The sequence below is a fragment of the Phoenix dactylifera genome, chromosome 14 (assembly GCF_051530095.1).
Source record: "Phoenix dactylifera cultivar Ajwa chromosome 14, Ajwa_hap1_PhDact_Kaust_v1.1, whole genome shotgun sequence".
NCBI lineage: Eukaryota > Viridiplantae > Streptophyta > Magnoliopsida > Arecales > Arecaceae > Phoenix > Phoenix dactylifera.
Window position 1 is genome coordinate 16,133,771 of NC_143203.1, and position 20,659 is coordinate 16,154,429.

The 20,659-nt window shown below is 36.3% G+C and overlaps 2 protein-coding genes across 3 annotated transcripts; both read left to right on the top strand.

Moving 5' to 3' along the window:
* The first annotated feature begins 1,369 nt into the window (after window positions 1-1,369).
* LOC103722029 (choline-phosphate cytidylyltransferase 2-like) lies at window positions 1,370-20,007 on the top strand. 2 transcript variants are annotated; one of them, XM_008812445.5, is made up of 8 exons: window positions 1,370-1,801; window positions 6,124-6,237; window positions 17,218-17,313; window positions 17,610-17,652; window positions 17,787-17,942; window positions 18,112-18,192; window positions 19,470-19,580; window positions 19,663-20,007. In XM_008812445.5, exons 1-8 carry the CDS (start codon window positions 1,668-1,670, stop codon window positions 19,756-19,758), a joined length of 831 nt encoding a protein of 276 aa, XP_008810667.3. In that variant the 5' UTR covers window positions 1,370-1,667; the 3' UTR covers window positions 19,759-20,007. The 2 variants fall into 2 exon arrangements, with proteins under 2 accessions (XP_008810667.3, XP_008810665.3); XM_008812443.5 differs by having other exon boundaries at window positions 1,522-1,801; window positions 18,112-18,180.
* On the top strand, window positions 9,488-12,028 carry LOC148700084 (uncharacterized). Its single transcript, XM_088710927.2, has one exon. The coding sequence runs from the start codon at window positions 9,530-9,532 to the stop codon at window positions 12,026-12,028; it is 2,499 nt and encodes an 832-aa protein (XP_088567053.1). The 5' UTR covers window positions 9,488-9,529.
* Window positions 20,008-20,659: the final 652 nt, after the last annotated feature.

Here is a 20,659-nt window from a genome sequence, read left to right on the forward strand (position 1 = left end):
TTTATCATATTTTTTCCTCAAGAAAGAAAAATAATGTATCACATTGCTCATGTAATCATGTATCATGATTTGCTTAAAAAAAGTTAAAGATTTTCGTCTACTAGATTTATCCTTAGATGGAGTAATCTCGTTGTTAGCCTTCTTATCATATAAATTATGTATATGCACAAAATTAAAATACAAAATTCTGTATTGGATAAGTATTCATTCAAATTTTGAAAAAAAATATATTTATTCTTTATGTCTCTCAACAACTCAAGCGAAACATACTTCATGGTAATTCCTTTTTACTATCTTCCACGTTCTTATCTTTTGCTAAATTTCATCTAGAAAAATTTGATACGAACCTCTTATTAATTATCATCAATAGCCATAATATTGTGCGAGTTATGTAGAAAGTCTTTAAAACTATTTTATAATTTACTAAATAACTTTAGCATCTTTAAATTTTTTTAGTATTGTTTCCTGAAATATCTTATGTTTTGCTGGAGTTTTCAAAGGAGAGAGATAGAAAAATAACTTTCTTATAAAAAAATATTTTCTTATATACTGAAAACAAAAAATTTATATGAGACATAAAAAAAGTCAATTTTTTTGGCGATTAAAAATTAAGATAATTTTTTTTTCAAAAATACCCTTAAATTTTTAGATAAAATAGAGCAATATCTTTTTCTTCATTAAAAATATAATATATATTTTATGTATTTTTTTAAAAAATACTCAACTAAATATTAGCCATTTTAATATATATATATATATATATATATATATATATATATATATATATATATATATATATATATATATTAGAACCAAACAAATTCTAGATTAAAAAGGATGCACCAGGTTGTAACCATATGAGCATCTCCCCTATAAAAATAAGGGTTTTTTGCATGAATACCCTCCTAAATATTGGATTTTGCATGAATATTCTTCCAAATTTGATATCTGCATGTATGCCCTTGTAAAACATTTGTTTTGCCATTCTATTTTTTTATTTTTGTTTTTGCATATATATCCATGCTATCTAATGACGTTAAAAAATTAACAGTTTTAAATTAAAATGACTAAAATATCCTGGGTAGACATACAAATAAATTGTGATTACGATAGGAGAAGAAGACAAGGACAATAGCATAATTTTAAAATTTATTTTATTTTTAATTAATATAAATATAATTTTTTTTAACACCGTTAGAACAACTGTTATATTACGGGCATTTGTACAATAACAAATTTTACGAAGGTATACATGCAAATATTAATTTTGAAAGAATATTAATATAAAATTTGATATTTAGAAAAATATTCTTAAAAAAAAAATAAATTCTAAAACAATCCATCGTTCGTTGGGAAGAACTTGGGTTCTATCCCAACCTCCACTAAGCATTCAAGATTTGGATTCGACTCAGAAAACTCCACCCTCTTTATCAGTTGGTTCTGTATCTCTCTCCTCTTGATGCTGTATCCAATTGGCTTCGCAGAAACTTCGTCAAGGCAAAAGCAGGGAAAGCAAAAGAAAGGGGAAAAAACGTTATTCCGAGCTCTTCAAAGAAGCTCCCACGAATCTAACTATTTACGAAATAAATAAAAAAAGAGTCAAAGGACGCGGCAGAGAACTCGTCTCCGGGACCCTTCTCGCAGTGGAATTCGGCTTCAGAACTCCAATGGCGGATCCGACGCCGGAGAAGAAGGTGGAGGCGGAGGGCGAGGGGGATAGGCCCGTCCGAGTCTACGCCGATGGCATCTACGATCTTTTCCACTTCGGCCACGCCCGATCCCTCGAACAGGCCAAGAAACTGTAACCCTACTCACCCCCTTCGCTTGTTTTCTCGATTTCCCGTTCCCTTCTGATTTCCTCACTATAGGATTCGAAGTTTTTGGTTTCATGACGTTTTTGATGGGAAAGTTCGTTTTCTTTTTTTATGTTTGGTTTCGTAGAATTGGGTTTATGTTTTTTTGTGTAATCTGTGATTATATGATTCGTGAATTTTCGGTTTTATACTGTTTTTCGTGGGAAAATTCGTTCGTTTTGGTGTCTTGTTAAGAAATCTAAGAGATTGCCGGTCCGAGCTCTTGTTGGAATTGGGATTTTGCTTGCATATTTTTGGTGATTCCATGTTTCCAGTTGGCTGCTTTCTTCCTAGATTGCTTGATACATATATGTCGGTACAGATAGATGTGTATTTTGTTTTGGCTGTGAGGTGTTTAGCTGCACTTGTGGTTATTACCATTATTTTCTTAAAAATTAGCTCACCTCATTAAGCGTTGGAAGATCCCATCCCCTTGCATGCAAGCTTAATTTGGGGTCCGGTTTTCTTCTGAAAGACTTCATGCATGGGATGGTGAAGAACTTCCAAATTGGTGTTGTTAGTATTTCCTATAATTCATCTTTGATAGTTGCAATTGGTGCGATTAGGGCCATTTATCAACTTAAAGAAGGTGAACACTGTGGAAGATATCTTAGCAAGATTATGGCTCTGATACCAACTTGATCCAATTGGAGAGAAGAACAATTTTCTTTAATCCGCTCAACTCAAATCTCTCAGAAGATAACTAGAAGAAGATGGAGAAATCTTGAAAGTAGGGCTTTAAGTCTTTTTTTAAATTAATTCTTAAAAAATTGAGGTACATGGCCTTTTTTTATAATGTGAGGTCCGTCCTAACATAATTTAGGTCGCATTTTTCTTTCTAATTCTAATAGAACTTTTTTTTTAAAATAAACATTTGTAGTAAAAAAAGCTAAAAATCTCGAGGAGGTAGATCTCGACTTCTACATTAACTCTGCCTCCTGTCGCTCCGCCGGATTTTTATTGGATTGAGAGCTACGTCTGGTTAAAGTATTACCCAAAAAAAGAAACTTTCGCTTTGACCATCCCATTTTAAGGTCTAAATGATGGAATTTTAGTCTGATTCAACCGTTGGCCCAAAATTGTAGATTTCGAAAAGATACCCAATTTCAAAAAAAAAAAATCATCTCAATCGGGCATCGTATGACCAAATTATGGTCTTCGGAAGTTTGGCTGCAATTCGGCTTTCCAATGTGATGGATCTCATTATTGAATCCTATCCAACCCATATCGTAGTGGCCAAAGTGATCCACATCGAGTTTGGTGATCCTCCTAAATATCCATAGTGGACAAAGTGGTCCACATCGAATCTGGTGATCCTCCTGAATGCTCTAGTGGCCAAAGTGTTCTACATCGAGTCTGGTGATTCTTCTGAATACTCGTAGTCGCCAAAGTGTTTTACATCGAGTTCGGTGATACGTCTGAATACTCGTAGTGGCCAAAGTGTTCCACATCGAGTCTGGTGATCCTTTTGGATACTCGCAGTGGCCAAAGTGATGTACATCGAGTTTGGTGATCCTCCTAAATATTCGTAGTGGCCAAAATGGTTCACATCGAGTCCAATGATCTTCTTGGATCATCCAATCAGGCTAGCCTAACACTTTTTGAGTAGCAAATAGATTCTTATTATTTTTTTCCTATCTCAAACTGGTTTACAAGGAAACTATCAGATTAGACTCATGCCTAAAATTACAGGGCAATAGTGCTTATCAAGTCCCAAAATCTGTTCACTACTTATTGATTGATGGCTTGATTAATAAGGATTATTTATATACTATGGAGTAAATTTTGGACTAAAATTGAAGCTATGTGACTCAAATTGATTAATTTTAGTTGGACTTATGCTGACTGTCATTTTGGTTAGTTTGGATCAAAAACCAACCAATTTGGTCTAATTTTAGTGGTTTCATCCAATTTTGATTGAAATTGGCTGAAATTTACCGCCATGCTGAAATAGAATCATTTGAATGATTTCTATGATTTTAAGGTCATTTCGTTTGGGTAGCTAGTGTTATTTTTGGTCAATAGCTTTTCCCCAATATTAGTTTGAAGAAGGGATAGTTATGATGGGTGACGACTCTAGTCTCCCAAACAAGGTTTGCCGAATTGTTACCAGAGAGGGTATCGGCCAACAACCGGTTTAGCATGGTACGGGTCGCTACTATGCCATTCCGGGATGTATTGACACAAGGTGAGCTGGAGAGGGATGGGGATGGGGAGAGGGAGAAAAGGAGAAAGGAAGAGAGAGAGAGAGGGAGAGGGAGGGAGGGAGGAAGGGAGAGGAAAACCCTAACCTGACCAAAGAGAGAAAGAGAGAGGGGAGGGGGGAGGAAGGTGCTCCATGCTTTGTTTTCTTGGCTTTGGTTTGCCTGATTTAAGGTAAAAGCTTTGTTGGACTCATATAGACATTGCTTTCGAGCTCCTAAAAACATGATAATTTCAGTTTTTCATCTATTTTTTAGTAACACTACATTCCTCCCTCCCCCCCTTGCCCCCCCCCCCCCCCCCCCAAAAAAAAAAAAAACTCCCCACCCCAAAAGAAAGGAAAAAAAGTTCTTTTTTCCTTGAATTAGAAATTGGTAATGTCGGCTCTCAAAATTGGCTCAAAACTTGCAGTCTCACCTCCTGAAAATATATATAAAAGATAATAAAAGGGTTTTTCTTTTTCTTACAAAATTGAAAATATATATAAGAGATAGTAAAAGGGTTTTTCTTACAAAATTGATTTTTAATAGTAGTTTGCTTTAAGCCTAAATGAGATTCTTATTTGTCACATTAGTCCAACTCTTATCTTATATTAGAAGAATGAAGACTCAGATGCTTGTCGAATATTGGTATTTTCACATTTACAACTTTTGAAAACTCCTTGGACCTTCTTATTTCCATACTGTCTGAGTGTACAACAATATTTAGTTGTTCTCTTGCGACATTATCAAACTACATAACAGCTATGAAGATTTTGTTGTTTCATCTATGCAGTTGTCACTTGGGCACTAATTATTGTATGCATATTTTATAATCGTGGTATGCCGCACTGGCCCGAACCGGACGGTATAGGGCATACCGTACCGGTTTGGTACCGGTACTCGGTACGGGTGGCGTATCGACATTCGGCATGTCAAAAAAGTTTCATACCATACTATTCAAATACTATACTAGTGTGGCACCGGTATGGGGTCCGAAATTGAGACAACGGACATTGTTTATAATTTAATTGCATTGCATATATTTTTTTTGGGCATAACGATCTTTAGATCCTCATCATAGAAGCCTGCCTTCATGACTCCATATTTACATGAAGTAAATGTCTTTCTACTTTAAAAATCATCTTTGTCGTGGCCATTACTTATTATACAGAAGAATTTTGAAGATTTGATGGACATTAACTTCTTTCACAATACGCTTATGATTGAAACTGAAAATAATTGAAATTAGAAGGGGCTTTAGATGGCACTCAAATACTAAATAATATAGTTACATGACTTTATATTTGGATAACTAAAAAAATTTTTACTTATTTGTTTGATGCATATGAAATGTGCAGTTTAGGAACTGGGAATAGGGTAATACATATAGTTTCTTGATTTTTCCCCTTTAGAAGGTGTCGTACCAAAAGAAAACCTGAAACCAATTGGTGCAACATTATGACCCTGTTTTAGTACTTCTGCACCAATCTTGAGTCCTTTGGTTCCTAGCCAAAGATAAAATAACTTACTGCAGTGACATAATAGAAAAGAAATATTTTTGAAGCCAAAATAGGGTCCAGTAGACTTTTCTTTTGCATTTTAAAGTTCAATTTCTATTGTTGAAAACAAAAAAATGAGCTAACTCTGCAAATTTTAATTCTAGTCATGGTCATAGATCCAAATTAATGAGACAAGGGATGCATACTGTTATTCGGGAGGTTTTTCAGGAGCAAGTTATGAAACTATTGTGGATTATTCAAAAATGAAACGAAGTTGGAGGATTAGCAAACTGATATAAAAAAAGCTATGGAAAAATTGGTTGTATGGCCCCTTTGTCTTGAACTACTGTAGTGCATACTATAATTTAGAATGCGTGTTATAATTATGATGGTATAGTAAGAAAAAGAATTGTAGAAATATTTTCAATTATATAGAGAATTTGTTACATTGACCAGCTAATCACCTGTAATTTCTTGCCTAATGCTTCTTGGTAATTTCTCAGAATTTCATCTTCTATAATCTTTAGATTCTTGATGTTTGACTTTTAAAACACATTTGAGTTTTAATTGATTATTCTTATGATATAGGTTTCCAAACACGTATCTACTTGTTGGTTGTTGCAATGATGAATTGACACACACATATAAAGGGAAGACTGTCATGACTGAAGCTGAGCGTTATGAATCTCTTCGTCATTGCAAGTAATTTGTCTGGTTCTATTCTTTTAGAAGCTTACATCAAGATTTCGTACTGGGTCATTTTGATGAACTTGTTTTTAATTTGAATATTCTGCTAAAAAGATGCTTCTCTCCCCTCCTCTCCCCCACCCCCCTTTTTCTGCTTGTTATCATGCTCGTCAATTCTTCCATGCACCAAGAGCTTCTTACCTTCAATCAGTAAAAGTGCATGTATATCTTCTGCTATTGCTAGGGATTTTCTTTTCATGCCTTGTTGCACTCCTTCTGCATGCACCATTGACATTTTAACATTTTACTAGTAATGCGGCTATGTCTTTTGCTGTTTTTAGTGAACATTGCATCATAGCATAATAAATTTTTGCCTTTAGGTAGACTCAGGTTGCCATAAAGCTGGGCGCAATGATGAGTATGTTGTCATGGGTGGATACATGGGCCTCATAGCTAGAGTTGGGTGGTGATTGTTTATTGGAACTGTTTGTGCAGTTTTGGTAACCATAGAGTTAAGGGGACAATAATAAGAGGTACAGAGAATTGCCTGATCTTAGCTATTTAACTTCTATGCTTTGATATTGGATGTTAAAGGAAAAGAAAAATATCCAGAACTCGTATTAACATTGGGAATTTTATCCTAACCTCTCTAGAAAGCCAAGTTTCACAATTTAATTGAAGAATGTCGTAATGTGAGATCCATTATCAGGTAGGAATTTGCTGCTGAATGGATGTCACTTTCCTTGATGAACTTTGATTTTCATTGATTGTGGTGGAAGTATGAACTTTGATTTTCAATTGATTGTGGAGAGATTGTGCTTGAAATTTATAGAAACTTTATGCTACTTGCAGTAAATGACAGCAATGTGAATAATTTAGGAGATTTTCTAGACTTTGTAGACCCATGAGTAATCACATGCCATTTGACTTGTGGCATGACTTAGAAAAAAGCATGCTATATGGCAACAGAACAAACTAACTGGTTTGGTCGATATTGTACCTTGCCGAACACGAAGTGGGAAGATTCGTGGTCTTGGCATGAAATGGGGTCCAAACCGGTGTGAACTAACCCTTATTGGGTTGAATCGCTTAGAACTAAGTAGTATCGAGCAATTCAGCTCGGTAAGGGCCTGGTTCGGGTTCCAGTGAACCCCTCCCTCATAATAATCGTGGGAAAAAAAGGTCACCACACCCTTTTCTCCCTCTTTTTCACTCATGAGCAATGTAACAGAGGAGAAAGAAGAAGTAAAATAGAGAGAGAGAGAGAGGGGGGGGGGATTGGCATGGTGAGCAAGGAGTTCAGATCCTCAGTTCCCCAAGGTATTTTCTTAGATTTCTCTTTTCATTTTTTTTAATCATATAAATAGGCAAAAATTGAAAAAATGGGGAAGTAATGTCAAAATTTTGTTTCACATGATTTCATGATGTATTGTAGATCTTACTAGTATAACTTTTTTGATTTTTTGATATTTATTTTATTTTTATTCAAAATATATTTAAAAATAATAAAAAATAGAGGTTAGATTTCAGAATTAGTATCATGCTCACGGTCTAGCATGCTATCTGCTATCTTTTGTTGACAATAATCTGATTAACTCTTGTTATATTAATTGCTTCTTGAATAAAAGTCCAATTTTGAAGAAATTCCTAGATTAATTATTCTATTAGTGCTTAATATGGCCTTAAAAAATATATGTGGTATGTGGTACCTCCTATCAGAGGCTAGATTAGCCAAAATTAAAATTTAATTTTTAAGATTTTATTTAGCATATGCATGAACATTGTTTTTTCAATTTTTTAATATAAGTATCCAACATTTTCAATATTATACTTGGTTAACTTAACATGTATTATATAGTCACATTATTCTTTAGGCATGTAACTTAAAACATTAAAGCATGGAATGCCGTACCGGTCCGTACCGGCCGGTACGGGCCGGTACGTACCGGTCCGGCCGTGGACCGGTACCGGAACGGATAAAAAACCGGTATTTCCCGGTTTTTTATCCGAACCGGCCGGTACGGGTGCGTACCGGCCGGTTTGGCGCCCGTACCCAGGGGCGGCCCAAGCCTTAGGCGACCTAGGCGGTCGCCCAAGGCCCCGGCTCGGGAGAAGGCCCCGCGACGGCATGCTTGATCTACGCCTCTACCCTCCCAGCTCACGAAATATAGGTTCTACCAGCTAGCTAGCCGCAGCCCGCAGGATGGCAGGAGCCAACGGCTACCTCGACAAGACGCGGGTCGCCTCATCCTGCAGCTCTACTTCCTCCTCATCCGCATCCTCTGGCTACTTCTGCAGCTCTGCTTCCTCCTCCTCTGCTCCTCATTCCTATTTCCTCAAGGCTCAAACCTCTTCTACTCTGTAAGACTGTAACTCTGTTCGACTGTTCCCGTGTTCCGTGAAGGTGTGACCGTGTGACTGCCTGCCGCCGGGGTCGTCTACTCGTCTCCTCCTCGCCTCCCCCCGCGTGGCCGCGCCTCCGCCAGTCCGCCTCCCCGCCTCCTCGGGCCCCGGCATCCCGCGAGGCCGCGACCGTCCCCGCCTCCCCGGCATCCAGCCATCCAGGCTCCTCGGCTCCTTGCCTCCCTCCCGCCTCTCGGGCCCCCGGCTCTCGTGAGGCCGTGACCCCGTCGCCCGTCGGCCCATCCGGCTCAATCCAGCGAGCCGGCGAGGTCGTCTCCTTCGCCTGAGCGCCTCCCAGTCCCCGGACCCCGCCTGTGACACCGTCAGCCGTCAGGCCGTCAGTCCGTGAGCCGTGACCTCCTCCGCTCCTCGCCCGCCCCCGGCCCCGGCTCCCGTGAGGCGTGAGGCCGTGATCCCGTGACGGCACGGGCCGCACGGCAGACGGCGTGACCTCCTCGCCTCCCTCGCCGGCCCCGGCCGTCCCCTCACCCTCAGCGGCTCAGCCCTCCCTCCCGTGAAGGCGTGAAGCAGTAGAGGGCCTAGAGGCCCGGCCGTCCCCTCACCCTCAGCCCTCCCTCCCGTCCGTATCACTGAGAGACTGTCAGTCTGTGACACTGACAGTGACTCAGTGAGTCAGTGGACAGTGGGTTACTGCGGGTAGTGGGCCTAGTCACTGTAGCACAAGTGCACAACATATGGTGTGATCCTTCTAACCCCCTTTTGTTGTTTGATTATATTTTCAACATCCAGTGTTTAATATCCCTAATTTTATTGCAATTTCTATAATTTTGTTACAATTTTTCTCTTCTATTTTTTTCTTTTATATTTTAATTTGTTTGTAGTAATTATCTTAATTGTTTTGTTTACTAATATAATTTTTATATTCAAATGTCTAATAGAAAATATGAATGTGGATATGAAAAACTTAAAAAAAAAAAAAATCGAAAAACTCATTCAATCTCAAAAAGGAGCTCTAGATAAATTTGTTATGACAAACAAACAAAACACTACATCAAGTTCAACTCAGGAATTAACAACAAAACAAGCACCTGAAATAGAGCTAAAAGATGACATGAAAGGAATGAAACAAAATGAGATTGACAACCATATTCATGGTGAAGAACATAATGAGAAATTAGATGAAGATAGGATAAATAAGAATAGTGTAGAGCTTAATGAAATTAGTTCTATTTCTACAAATATATACGATCCTGGTCAATGGAAGCAAATCGATACAAGGTTGAGAGATCTATTAGTAGAAAGAGGTCCAATTAGAGATTATGATCTTCATTTTCCTAAGGATGAAAATAATAGGCACTTCTCTACGCTACATTACATTCGTAAATTACCTAATGGTGAAAAATATGATAGAAGATGGTTAGTGTATTCGAAGGATTTGGATAGAGTATATTGTTTTTGTTGTAAATTATTTGATTCAACACCTAACACGAGTCACTTAGTCAATGAAGGAACTAGGAATTGGAAAAATCTAGGTATTATGATCAAAAGTCATGAAATAACTAATGAACATATTACTAGCATGAATAAATGGATTAATTTAGAAGTGAGATTATTGAAAAATAAGACAATTGATAAAAGTCTCCAAGAACAAATAAACCAAGAGAAAGATCATTGGAAAAAAGTATTATTGAGAATTATTGCTGTCGTAAAAAATCTTGCAAAAAATAATTTAGCATTTCGGGGAAAGAATGAAAAGATCTATCAAAGCAATAATGGAAATTTTTTAAGTCTTATTGAAATGATTGCAGAATTTGATCCAGTAATGCAAGAACATATTCGACGTATTCAACATGGTGAAATTCACAATCATTATTTAGGTCATAAGATTCAAAATGAATTGATTCAAATGTTAGCATCTGAAATTAAAACTATAATAATTAAAAAGATTAAAGAAGCAAAATACTTTTCTGTAATACTTGATTGCACTCCTGATGCAAGCCATCAAGAACAAATGACCCTAGTTTTAAGATGTGTAGATACTTCAACAAGTCCAGTAAAAATAGAAGAATATTTTTTAGAATTTTTAGAAGTAGATGATACCTCTGGAAAAGGCCTTTTTGTTGCACTTATAAATATAATAGAAAAATATAAACTTGATATTAATGATATAAGAGGACAAGGGTATGACAATGGGTCTAATATGAAAGGAAAACATCAAGGTGTACAAAAAAGATTATTAGATATAAATTCTAGAGCATTTTACACACCATGTGGATGTCATAACTTAAATTTAGTATTATGTGATACTGCTAACTCATGTCCTAAGGCTATATCTTTTTTTGGAGTAATACAACGAATTTATACCTTATTTTCTTCTTCTACAAAACGATGGAAAATTTTACAAGATAATGTATCTACATTAACTCTTAAACCTTTGTCACAGACACGTTGGAAAAGTCGTATTGAAAGTGTCAAAGCAATTAAACATCAAGCTCCTAAAATAAGAGATGCATTAGTTCAATTAGCGGAAACTAGTGAAGATCCTAAAATAAAGAGTGAGGCTATATGTTTAGCTACATATGAGATTGAAAATTTTGAATTCTTGTTAGGCATGAATATATGGTACGATATATTGTTTGCTGTTAATTCAGTTAGTAAGAACTTACAATCTGAAGACATGCATATTGATGTTGCTATAGATCAATTAAAAAATCTTCTTTCTTATTTGAAAAGTTATAGGGAAAATGGATTCATGAATGCTTTGAATTCATCTAAAGAAATTGCAAATGAAATGGAAATAGAACCTATATTTCGTGAAAAACGTGTGATCCGTAGAAAAAAACAATTTGATGAAAATAGTAATGATGAAACAACAAGATCAGCTGAAGAATCTTTTAGAATTGATTACTTTTTATATATAGTAGATCAAGCTATTTCTTCAATTCAAAATAGGTTTGAACAATTCACCATATATGAAGATGTTTTTGGTTTTTTGTTTAATTTTAGAAAGTTAAAATCTTTGAATGAAGAGAATTTGAAAAAGTGTTGTCTTAATCTTGAAAACTTTTTAAAGCACGGTGAATATTCTGATATTGATGGTCTTGATCTGTTTTCGGAGTTAAATGTTTTAAAAGAAGTTTTACAAATAGAAACTAGTACCCCTATTGATACTTTAAGTTTTATTAAAAAAACAGATTCTTTTCCAAATGCATTCATTGCTTATAGGATATTGTTGACAATACCTGTAACAGTTGCTTCTGCTGAAAGAAGTTTTTCAAAATTAAAGTTGATAAAAACTTATTTGCGGTCAACTATGTCACAAGAAAGATTAAATGGATTAGCTATATTATCGATTGAAAATAATATTTTAATGAATCTTGAGTACAAAAGTTTGATTAGTAATTTTGCATCTCAAAAAGCTAGACGGATTATTTTTAAATAATTTTTTAAAGTATTTTATACTTATTAAAAATTTATTATTATTATTATTATTATTTTAAAAAAGGCCTCATTTAGTGAGTTCGCCCGAGGCCCCCAAATGCATTGGGCCGCCCCTGCCCGTACCGGCCGGTTCGGCGCCCGTACCGGCCGGTTCGGCGCCCGTACCGGCCTCGTACCGGTGCGAACCAGCCGGTTCGCACCGGTATGATTTTTTTTTTTTTTTAGAACCACAGCGCCGCGCGCTGTGGTTTTTGAAACCACCGAGTACCGGCCGGTACGGACCGGACCGGACCGGTACCGTACCGGTCCGGCCGGCCACCGGTACGCCGACCGGTACCGGTACGGCGGACCTTGCATTAAAGTATATTAAATTTTAACATAAAAATGAACTTAGAAAATCTTATTTTCCGCTCAAAACTAATAAAGGAAGCTTAAAAACGTTGAAAACAAAAAGAAAAAAACTGGGTTTTTTTTCATATATTAGTACAGGTCTGTATGTTACGGTACAACTCTAGTACCATACTATACTGGTCTCCCATTGGAATACAATCCAGTATCGAGATTGTGAATCTTGGAAAAAAGTATAGATAGGTTGTGCAATTAGCTAGTTTTTTTGTTGAAGTGATGTTCTTAAAAGTGATTATTTGGGAATCTGTACATAGTTGAAAAGCTTCATGGTGAATATTTTTCTAAAAACATTACATAAATAGTCTTTCAATGTTTATGGCCTCAAAATGCTGTAGGGCTGTTCTTGCATATTTGGCTAATAGAGAACTTCCATATTTGTCATGCGCTTTGTTTTTTTTTTATGTTTTAATAATCAATTTTCATGCATATCTATCTTCAACTTATTTATTTCTCTTGATTATTTTCTCCTTTAAAATATTCTGAATGTTTAAAATCCTACATTTAATGAGCTTGAGAAGCCAAAACTTAGACATTGCATTTAATCGAACTATTTTTCAACCAAAATGTATTATGGCAAGTCAACTAGTTTCAACATGTTTAGCTCCATGGGTTATGTGATGTTTGCATATGTTAACGGTGAGCAGACAGGTAAGGGAAAATATTCTCATTTAATTTCTCTCTCTCTCTTTTTTTTCTTTTTTTGGTATGGGGGATGATGGAGATTCAAATTTTTATGGGATGAGGAATTTAGAAACAACAGGAGGATCTTTAATTTTGGAAGAGGATTTCTTGAAAGTTCTCATGCTGCAGTGATAGTGGAAATTGACCATGGCAGTAAGCATCATGAAGAGGACATTGGGGAGATCTATCCTAGGAAAGCTACTTTTGTTTCAAGAGTCTATTTCTACTATTAGTTTGGTCCCACCTAACAAGCTGCCATTTGGAAGGCACTCTCCTGTTCTTTTATTTGCTTAAGTATATGTGGAATGATCTTAGTGTTAAATTGGTAAATACTATACTTGAACGTACTCAAGGCAAAGCCAATCTAGTTATGCTTTGTACTAAAAATATATTGCAGAACATCCAGATGATTTTACTGATTTCATTCATGATGATCTACAATGTCTTAAGTACCTAGTAGCCAGATTTTTGGTATTTTGAAGATATTACCAGTAAGGCCTGGAAATGTGTCTGGATCATGATGACTTTGGACTGGGCTTAGGTGGACCCTAGCTTGGCCCTGGCCCAGTGTGAAGCCCAATTGCAATATGATATATACTGTTATGCATTATATAACACATGCATCATATGCTAAAAAAATTATAACTCTAATCCACAGTAACTAGACCCAGACTGTACCAGCTAGTAGGATCAGAAACATGGTGAACTGAGCCTTAGTCTGGTTCAGGTTTTTTGAAAGACTAGATCCGCATCAACCTCATGAAACTTGCCAGATTTGGCTGTGTTTCACATGATCCAGCTGACTTGGCAAGTTTTAGTGACCCAGATTGGTCCTTTCCTTTAGCTTTTTTAATCCCAGATATGGTATATAAAATAGCTGCTTCGAACCCTGGACCTGATAAAGGCAACTTTAGTATCTTAACCACTGAAACATGTTACTGAGTTATAACGATACTGTAATAGTATATTACTTATTCTAAACATATCTATAATTATATTTAATATAATTTAATATTTTAATATGCTTGTGGTTTGGCCAGTTACATAGCAGTTGAACCACTGAACTGGCTGGATAAATGCCAAGTTCAATTCTGATAACTATGCCTAATTCACTTCTTTTGCTTCACCACTGCCAATACCATTCCTGCTTCTCCACAGCCCCTTTTTGGACCAAATGGGCCTGGCTTTTACATAGTTTGCTTCGCTTTGCATATTTGGACCAAATCTGGTCGGGGGGTGGCCCAGTGCAAACCTGCCTCATTTCCAGTCCTTGTATTAATCGTTGGTAGCCTGTTTGATTTTTGTCATTTACTGTTTCTTGTTTTCAAAACAGAAACGAAATCCAGGCAGAAAAATGTTTTGAGAAAACTATCTTAAAAATTACTACAATTTTTGAAAATGAAAATAATGGGGCCTTTTGGCATTGTTATTGTATTTTTTATCTTTGTCTTTTTATAAATTAGTGAAATATCACATGAAGATTGATGTTGAACCTAGTATTTGTATGAAACCTCTGCTCTCCTTTGCTTTTCCTTTCATTCTTTTTTGGAAGCAAGAAATCTTTGCTTTGGAAAGTATTAAGTATTACATAAACAATTTGAAAAAAAGGGTTTCATCATACATGTTCTTCAGTCTAATTCATTTTTCTTGGGCTTTTGAAAACCAAAAAGAAAACAAGAGCAATACCAAATGGGTCCCTGGACTTTCAAAATTTTTGAAAACAAAAATAGCACAATAAGGTATTACAATCCTTTGCCTTAACCTCCACCTGCATCACCTATGCAGCTACCACCTGTCCAGCTGTGCTAGTATTGAGGCTTGTATCGGTTGCCCAGCAGCATGGTTCGGCACGCCCCCTATGCCGTTTCATGCCGAGCTGTACCAACACAACAGAGAGGGCGGGGGAGAGGGAGAACAGGAGAAAGGGGGAGGGAGAGGGAGGGGGAAGAAGGGAGAGAGAGGGGTGACGGACAACCGACGAAGGTTGGGGGAGGGCTGCGGAGGGCCCCTCCGGGACCTTGTTTCGAATGAAACAGGGAAATCAGGGGGTGGAGCCCTTCCTCCGGCCCTTTGTACTCCTTCCTGGCCCTTCGTCGTCCATCCGCCACCCTCCCTCTCTCTCCCTCTCTTCCTCCTTCCCTCCCTCCCCCTCTCTCTTTCTTCCTCTCTTTCCTTCTTCCTCTCCCCCTTCCTCGCTGGTTTCTCGATGTGAAGGACAGAACCATCCTGGTCCGCCATTGATATAGCTTAGTATGTCCCGAATTGGGTGGTTTGGGACGATTCTGCCGACATTGATTGCCATTACCACCACCTACATGGCTACACCTCCTCCACCTGCCAGGTTGCTGCCATTGTTGTTGCCAAGTTCATAAGCCCCGATAGCTACAACCTCCATCGCCTCTCCATCATAACCACAGATACTACCATCACCACCACAACCATATTCATTGTCATTGGCATCACCACCCTCTGTTGCTATCACCACCACAACCCTTTGTCACCATCATTACTGGCCCTATTGCCATCTGTCATGACATCACTATTACCGGTGCTAGTTTTATTGCCATTCTTGGTTATACTATCATTAAGCATACTTTATTTTTATTTTAAAACTAAAAACATTTTTAACTACCAAATGTATTTCCAATAGCATTGAAAACAAAACCAAAACAAAACCAGAACAATCAGAAAAATGAAATAGAACAAAAATTAGCAATGGTGCAAAATGCAGCATAAATGAATAGTTTACCACCAATAGAAGGAAAAAAACTTTTGCTAACCAATAGCTCTGAATTACCAAAAGTAGATGAATTCAGTTCTAATGATGTTTTAAGAACCGTAGAACATGAGTACTTCGTTCATATAATTTCTTTTTGATATTTTGTTGGAACTCTGGTTATTGTTCACCTCTAGTTGATTGGAAATTTTCAACAACAATGTTATTAAGTATTATGACCCTTCCATAAAATCTGTCTGGTACTTATTTAGGCATGCGGCCTCTATGGTGCATTTCTTTGACTGGTAAGAACTTTAAATTTGAACTTTCGTTTTTCACTTACCTTATATTTTTGTCCCATGGATCAAAGTTAACTATGTTCTGATTCTTTCTTTTAACCTTTTATTTCATCCCTCTGATCAATGCTTCTGATGAATTTTAATCTCTCTCTCTGGCGAGCGGGCGGCCGGATTGCTCACTCACTTGATGTTGTTTTCTTGGTTTTCTTTAAATAGTTACTTTACATCTTCAACTGAAACTTATTTGTAATATGAACTTTTAATCAAAGAAACTGATTTATATGTATATCAGACATGGCACAGGTGCAGTGCCGCCATATTAATCATATGGATCTAAGAATATTTAATCAAATTTCCATTGTTTGTGTAATTGGATGTTGATTGTAGGTGACATTGATATTGCCTTTACTTCTTTAGCTTTACAACTTCCAGAATCGTGCTATTGCTTTTTATAAGAGGCATGCTTGTAAAATATGTTGGAGGGGGAGTTTTTCTACAGATAACAGCATGATAAGATGTCAACTTATTATAATGTTTTCCTCAAGACTTATCGATATTCAATGGGTTGCTGCTTTTTATGTTACTAAGGATATTTTCTTATTAACTTGTGACAGTGGTATTTGCATTTCACAAAAGTTAATAGTTTTTCTTCTTCAAATAAAAAGAAGGTTTTGCAGAGCAACTTCCATATTAAAGGGCAACAACATTGAATGTGCAATTACTGTGCAGATAAAACCTAAAAATTGAACCAAGAAACAAGAGATAAAAAGAAAGGAAGTGGAAAGACTATATGAATTAATGCCATATTCCAAAGTTATTTTTGCTTTGATTTCCTTCTCTTTTTCTTGTTGTATTTACATCTTAGGGGCTCTTACTGAACTTGCCAATTCAAAGATGTAGCACTCAGATTGGGGCTGTTAGACAGCTTCTTCTGGGATTGGATGAAAGACATGTTCCGATTTTTTTTTTCAATTCAGCAATTGAATAATGAGAGGAAAACTTTTTTCTTTTTTGCATTTTTAGGAATCTAGAAGCAGTTATGTTATAATTATTCATCTTGTTTTCTTTCCTTTTTTTCCTCCTCAGATGGGTTGATGAAGTTATTCCTGATGCTCCTTGGGTGATCACAAAGGAATTCCTAGAGAAGCACAAGATTGATTTTGTAGCACATGACTCCCTCCCGTAAGGTCATTCAACCCAAATGCATTTTGCATGATCTATATGATTTGTTAATGGATTTTAGCAACTAAATACTGATGCATTTTATGTATTATGAAATTTAATTATACTCCTTGTTTCCTAATTGTTAGAGCTTCTATATGCTTGTATAGTATAGGCATATATGGCAGGAGTCTTGGAGTGTTTGGTTTATTCTATTTGTTTAATTGCCTGTATATGATGTAATGTTACTAACTAATCATCTATATCCATTCCTTGAATATTTTAATGAGAAGACACACTTTCTTTGTTTTTATTAGATATGCAGATGCTAGTGGAGCTGGCAAGGATGTCTATGAATATGTGAGTTTTCCGAGTGACCTGTTTGTCTATATGCATCTGAACACTATTTTATCTGTCTCTTTTATGAAGTCTATGTGTCTATCATCACTTAAGATCTGTTTTTAAACATCATTAGATTGGCCTATGGTTGGCAGGTCAAGTCCGTTGGTAAATTTAAGGAGACAAAACGCACAGATGGGATATCAACATCTGATATTATAATGAGAATAGTTAAAGACTACAACCAGTATGTAATGCGCAACTTGGCCCGAGGATACACTAGGAAGGACCTTGGGGTCAGCTATGTGAAGGCATGTTATATTTGAAATGTTTATTATCATGTGCTGTCAAGATAGATGATTATTTTTCCTCTGATGACTATGTTCTTGTCATAAGTGCCTCTTATCTATTGATTTCAAGTTCTGGCAACTTTTACATGGATGAGGTAACTGAGCTTTTATAATTTGGATTTTCTTTCAGGAGAAGCGGTTGAGAGTGAACATGAGCTTGAAAAACTTGCAGGATAATATGAAGAAGCAGCGAGAAAAGGTAGAGGAGAAGGTATTATCCTCCATATGGACGAGAATACATTGCATATATAGGTTAGAAGATTTAGATTCCTAGGGAAAAATGAAAGAAAAGAAAAAGTACTTTGAATGTGCTGGGTCTGTATGAGGCAAAAGCCCAGCACCAGTCTAATTATGACTTGTTTCAATCAAACCACTGCCAGCTTCTTCTGGCCTTGGCCCATATAGATAGAAGTTTGGTAGGAGCAGGCCCTGTTGTCATCTATTAGTCATGATGAGCCTCTTTTGCTTGTCTATCTGCTTATAAAACTCGTAAATTGTTTGCAATTCATAGTTTAAGTTGTCCACTCTTTGCTGACATGAGCCTGGTTCAATACAAATAAACAATCTTGATTTTCACAATTACATTGAGTCTTGAGCAAAGACTGCCATTTGGACAACATGATTTCATTGCATTTCATGCTTAATAGTTCCAACAGTTGTTGAGTATTTGTTTAGGTTCCAGCTCTTCAATAATTTGTGTATTAGTTACTGGCAAGTGTTTGATCTAGAACACATTGTCATGATACACGGTGTTAATTATGAGGACCTCAGAAAATTAAAATCTGACACAGGCTTGTAGGTAGGTATTGATTTGTAAGATTTTTCATATTAATGCAGATATGAGGAATCCAAAGGTTAGAAGACTTGAAATTTGGCATGTCCAATCCAATGTTTAACTAAAACAAGCAAGGAGTTGTTGTATGTTTTAGGACTCGAGGTTCTTATGATACTATTGAATTTTGTATTTCTTTTTTCTCTGCTATTACCTGGGGCCTGGTAATGTCTTGCAGTTTTTTCCTGGTTGCATGAGCTTAAACTGTATAACCAATAAGGTTAGTTTCTGTACATCCCAACTAGCTTTCCCGGTTCCTTGGCAGGCTCTGTTCTTGCATAATATCACCTTGATAAGGAAGTGGGCACTAGATACTGCATATTGGATGTTTGGATCCTTTACAGTTCAGAGACTGATTCCAATGTTCCATTATTTTTATGATGGTCACATCACTTCCTACCTTATGTGGTTGCAAGCAAACTTCCATCGGAGCCCTAGGGCCAGCCCCATTGTTTTGTAGATTCATTATGGAACCTGTAAATTGTGCACTAAATTTTTTAAAGCATGCCTAGCCTTTTGCGACCTTCTGGGAATTTCCAGATTTCCATTCATTATCCATCATTTGTCAAAGTTTTGCAGGTGATTTATGTGCTGATCAGTTGATTAAATATTTCAGTATTTATGTGCATTTGACTCATGTTTTTTGTTCCCCTCAGTTGCAAACGGTTGCAAAAACTGCAAGCATGTTGCACGATGAGTGGGTGGAAAATGCAGATCGCTGGGTTGCTGGTTTTCTTGAGAAGTTTGAGGAAGGGTGTCACTCAATGGTGAGTTTTTCTCTTACATGCTATAATTTCAGTTTTTCTATAATGCGGCCTTTGTATTGATTACTCTGTTGGGTCTGGTTAGGGTGCGGCCATCAAAGAAAGAATTCAGGGGAGCTTGAAGAGGGGGCAATCAAGAGACTTCAGCTTGTTGCAGTATGAGGATGAGGAAGAAGAGTAGCCAACATATATTAGGTATAAATTACAATGCTTTTGCGGTGTGGGTTTAGAAAAATGGCTCACGAAAAGGATATCTTAGCTGAAATTAGCCCACATGACCATACCCACCCAAATCTTATACTTGTCAGCTCGTGTGCTGCCACCAGTTTACTGTGAGTTATGGATGATTTTGTTTGGTGTTTACTTTAGTTATATTATATTTGTCAACCCACTATCTACAAAAAATGGAAGCTGACTCTTATTTGTGTTACCGTAGTTACCCTAAAATATTGAAACTTTTTACTTCCAAGTGTTTTGTTTGCTACAACACCGGGATGACTACGGCTCCATCTAGGAAAGCTATTGGCAGTAGATCTTTTGGAAGTAGAGCTTTTTAAAGTAAAACTTTTATAAAAAACTGTTTGCTGTTTGGTAACTATATTTCTAAGATGCTGTGCAACTTTAACATGTGTTTGGTAAACAAACTAAAAAAATACTTTTTGTATAACAAAATGACCATAAAGGATATTGCATAGTATTATACAATAGAGCATAATAAAATATAATATATATTAATACATAAATATATGATATAGTATAATATTATTGTAATGTAATATAATATTATTATAACATAGTAATATAATATTGTATACTATAGCATAATAATTGATTATGATATAATGTAATATAATATTATGTTTATAGTACAATACAATAATAAATGTATAAAATATTATAATTATTAGCGTAAATTAATTTTTCATAATATAACATTTTCTAGCTAGGTGATAAAATTAGTTAAACAATTATTAAAAACAATTATTAAAGGGACATCTTGTGTAATTGTTATATTTTATCACGGATATTTTGGTCAAAAAAGCAGCTTTTCGATCAGGCCTAAAAGTGCTTTTCTGGAAAGC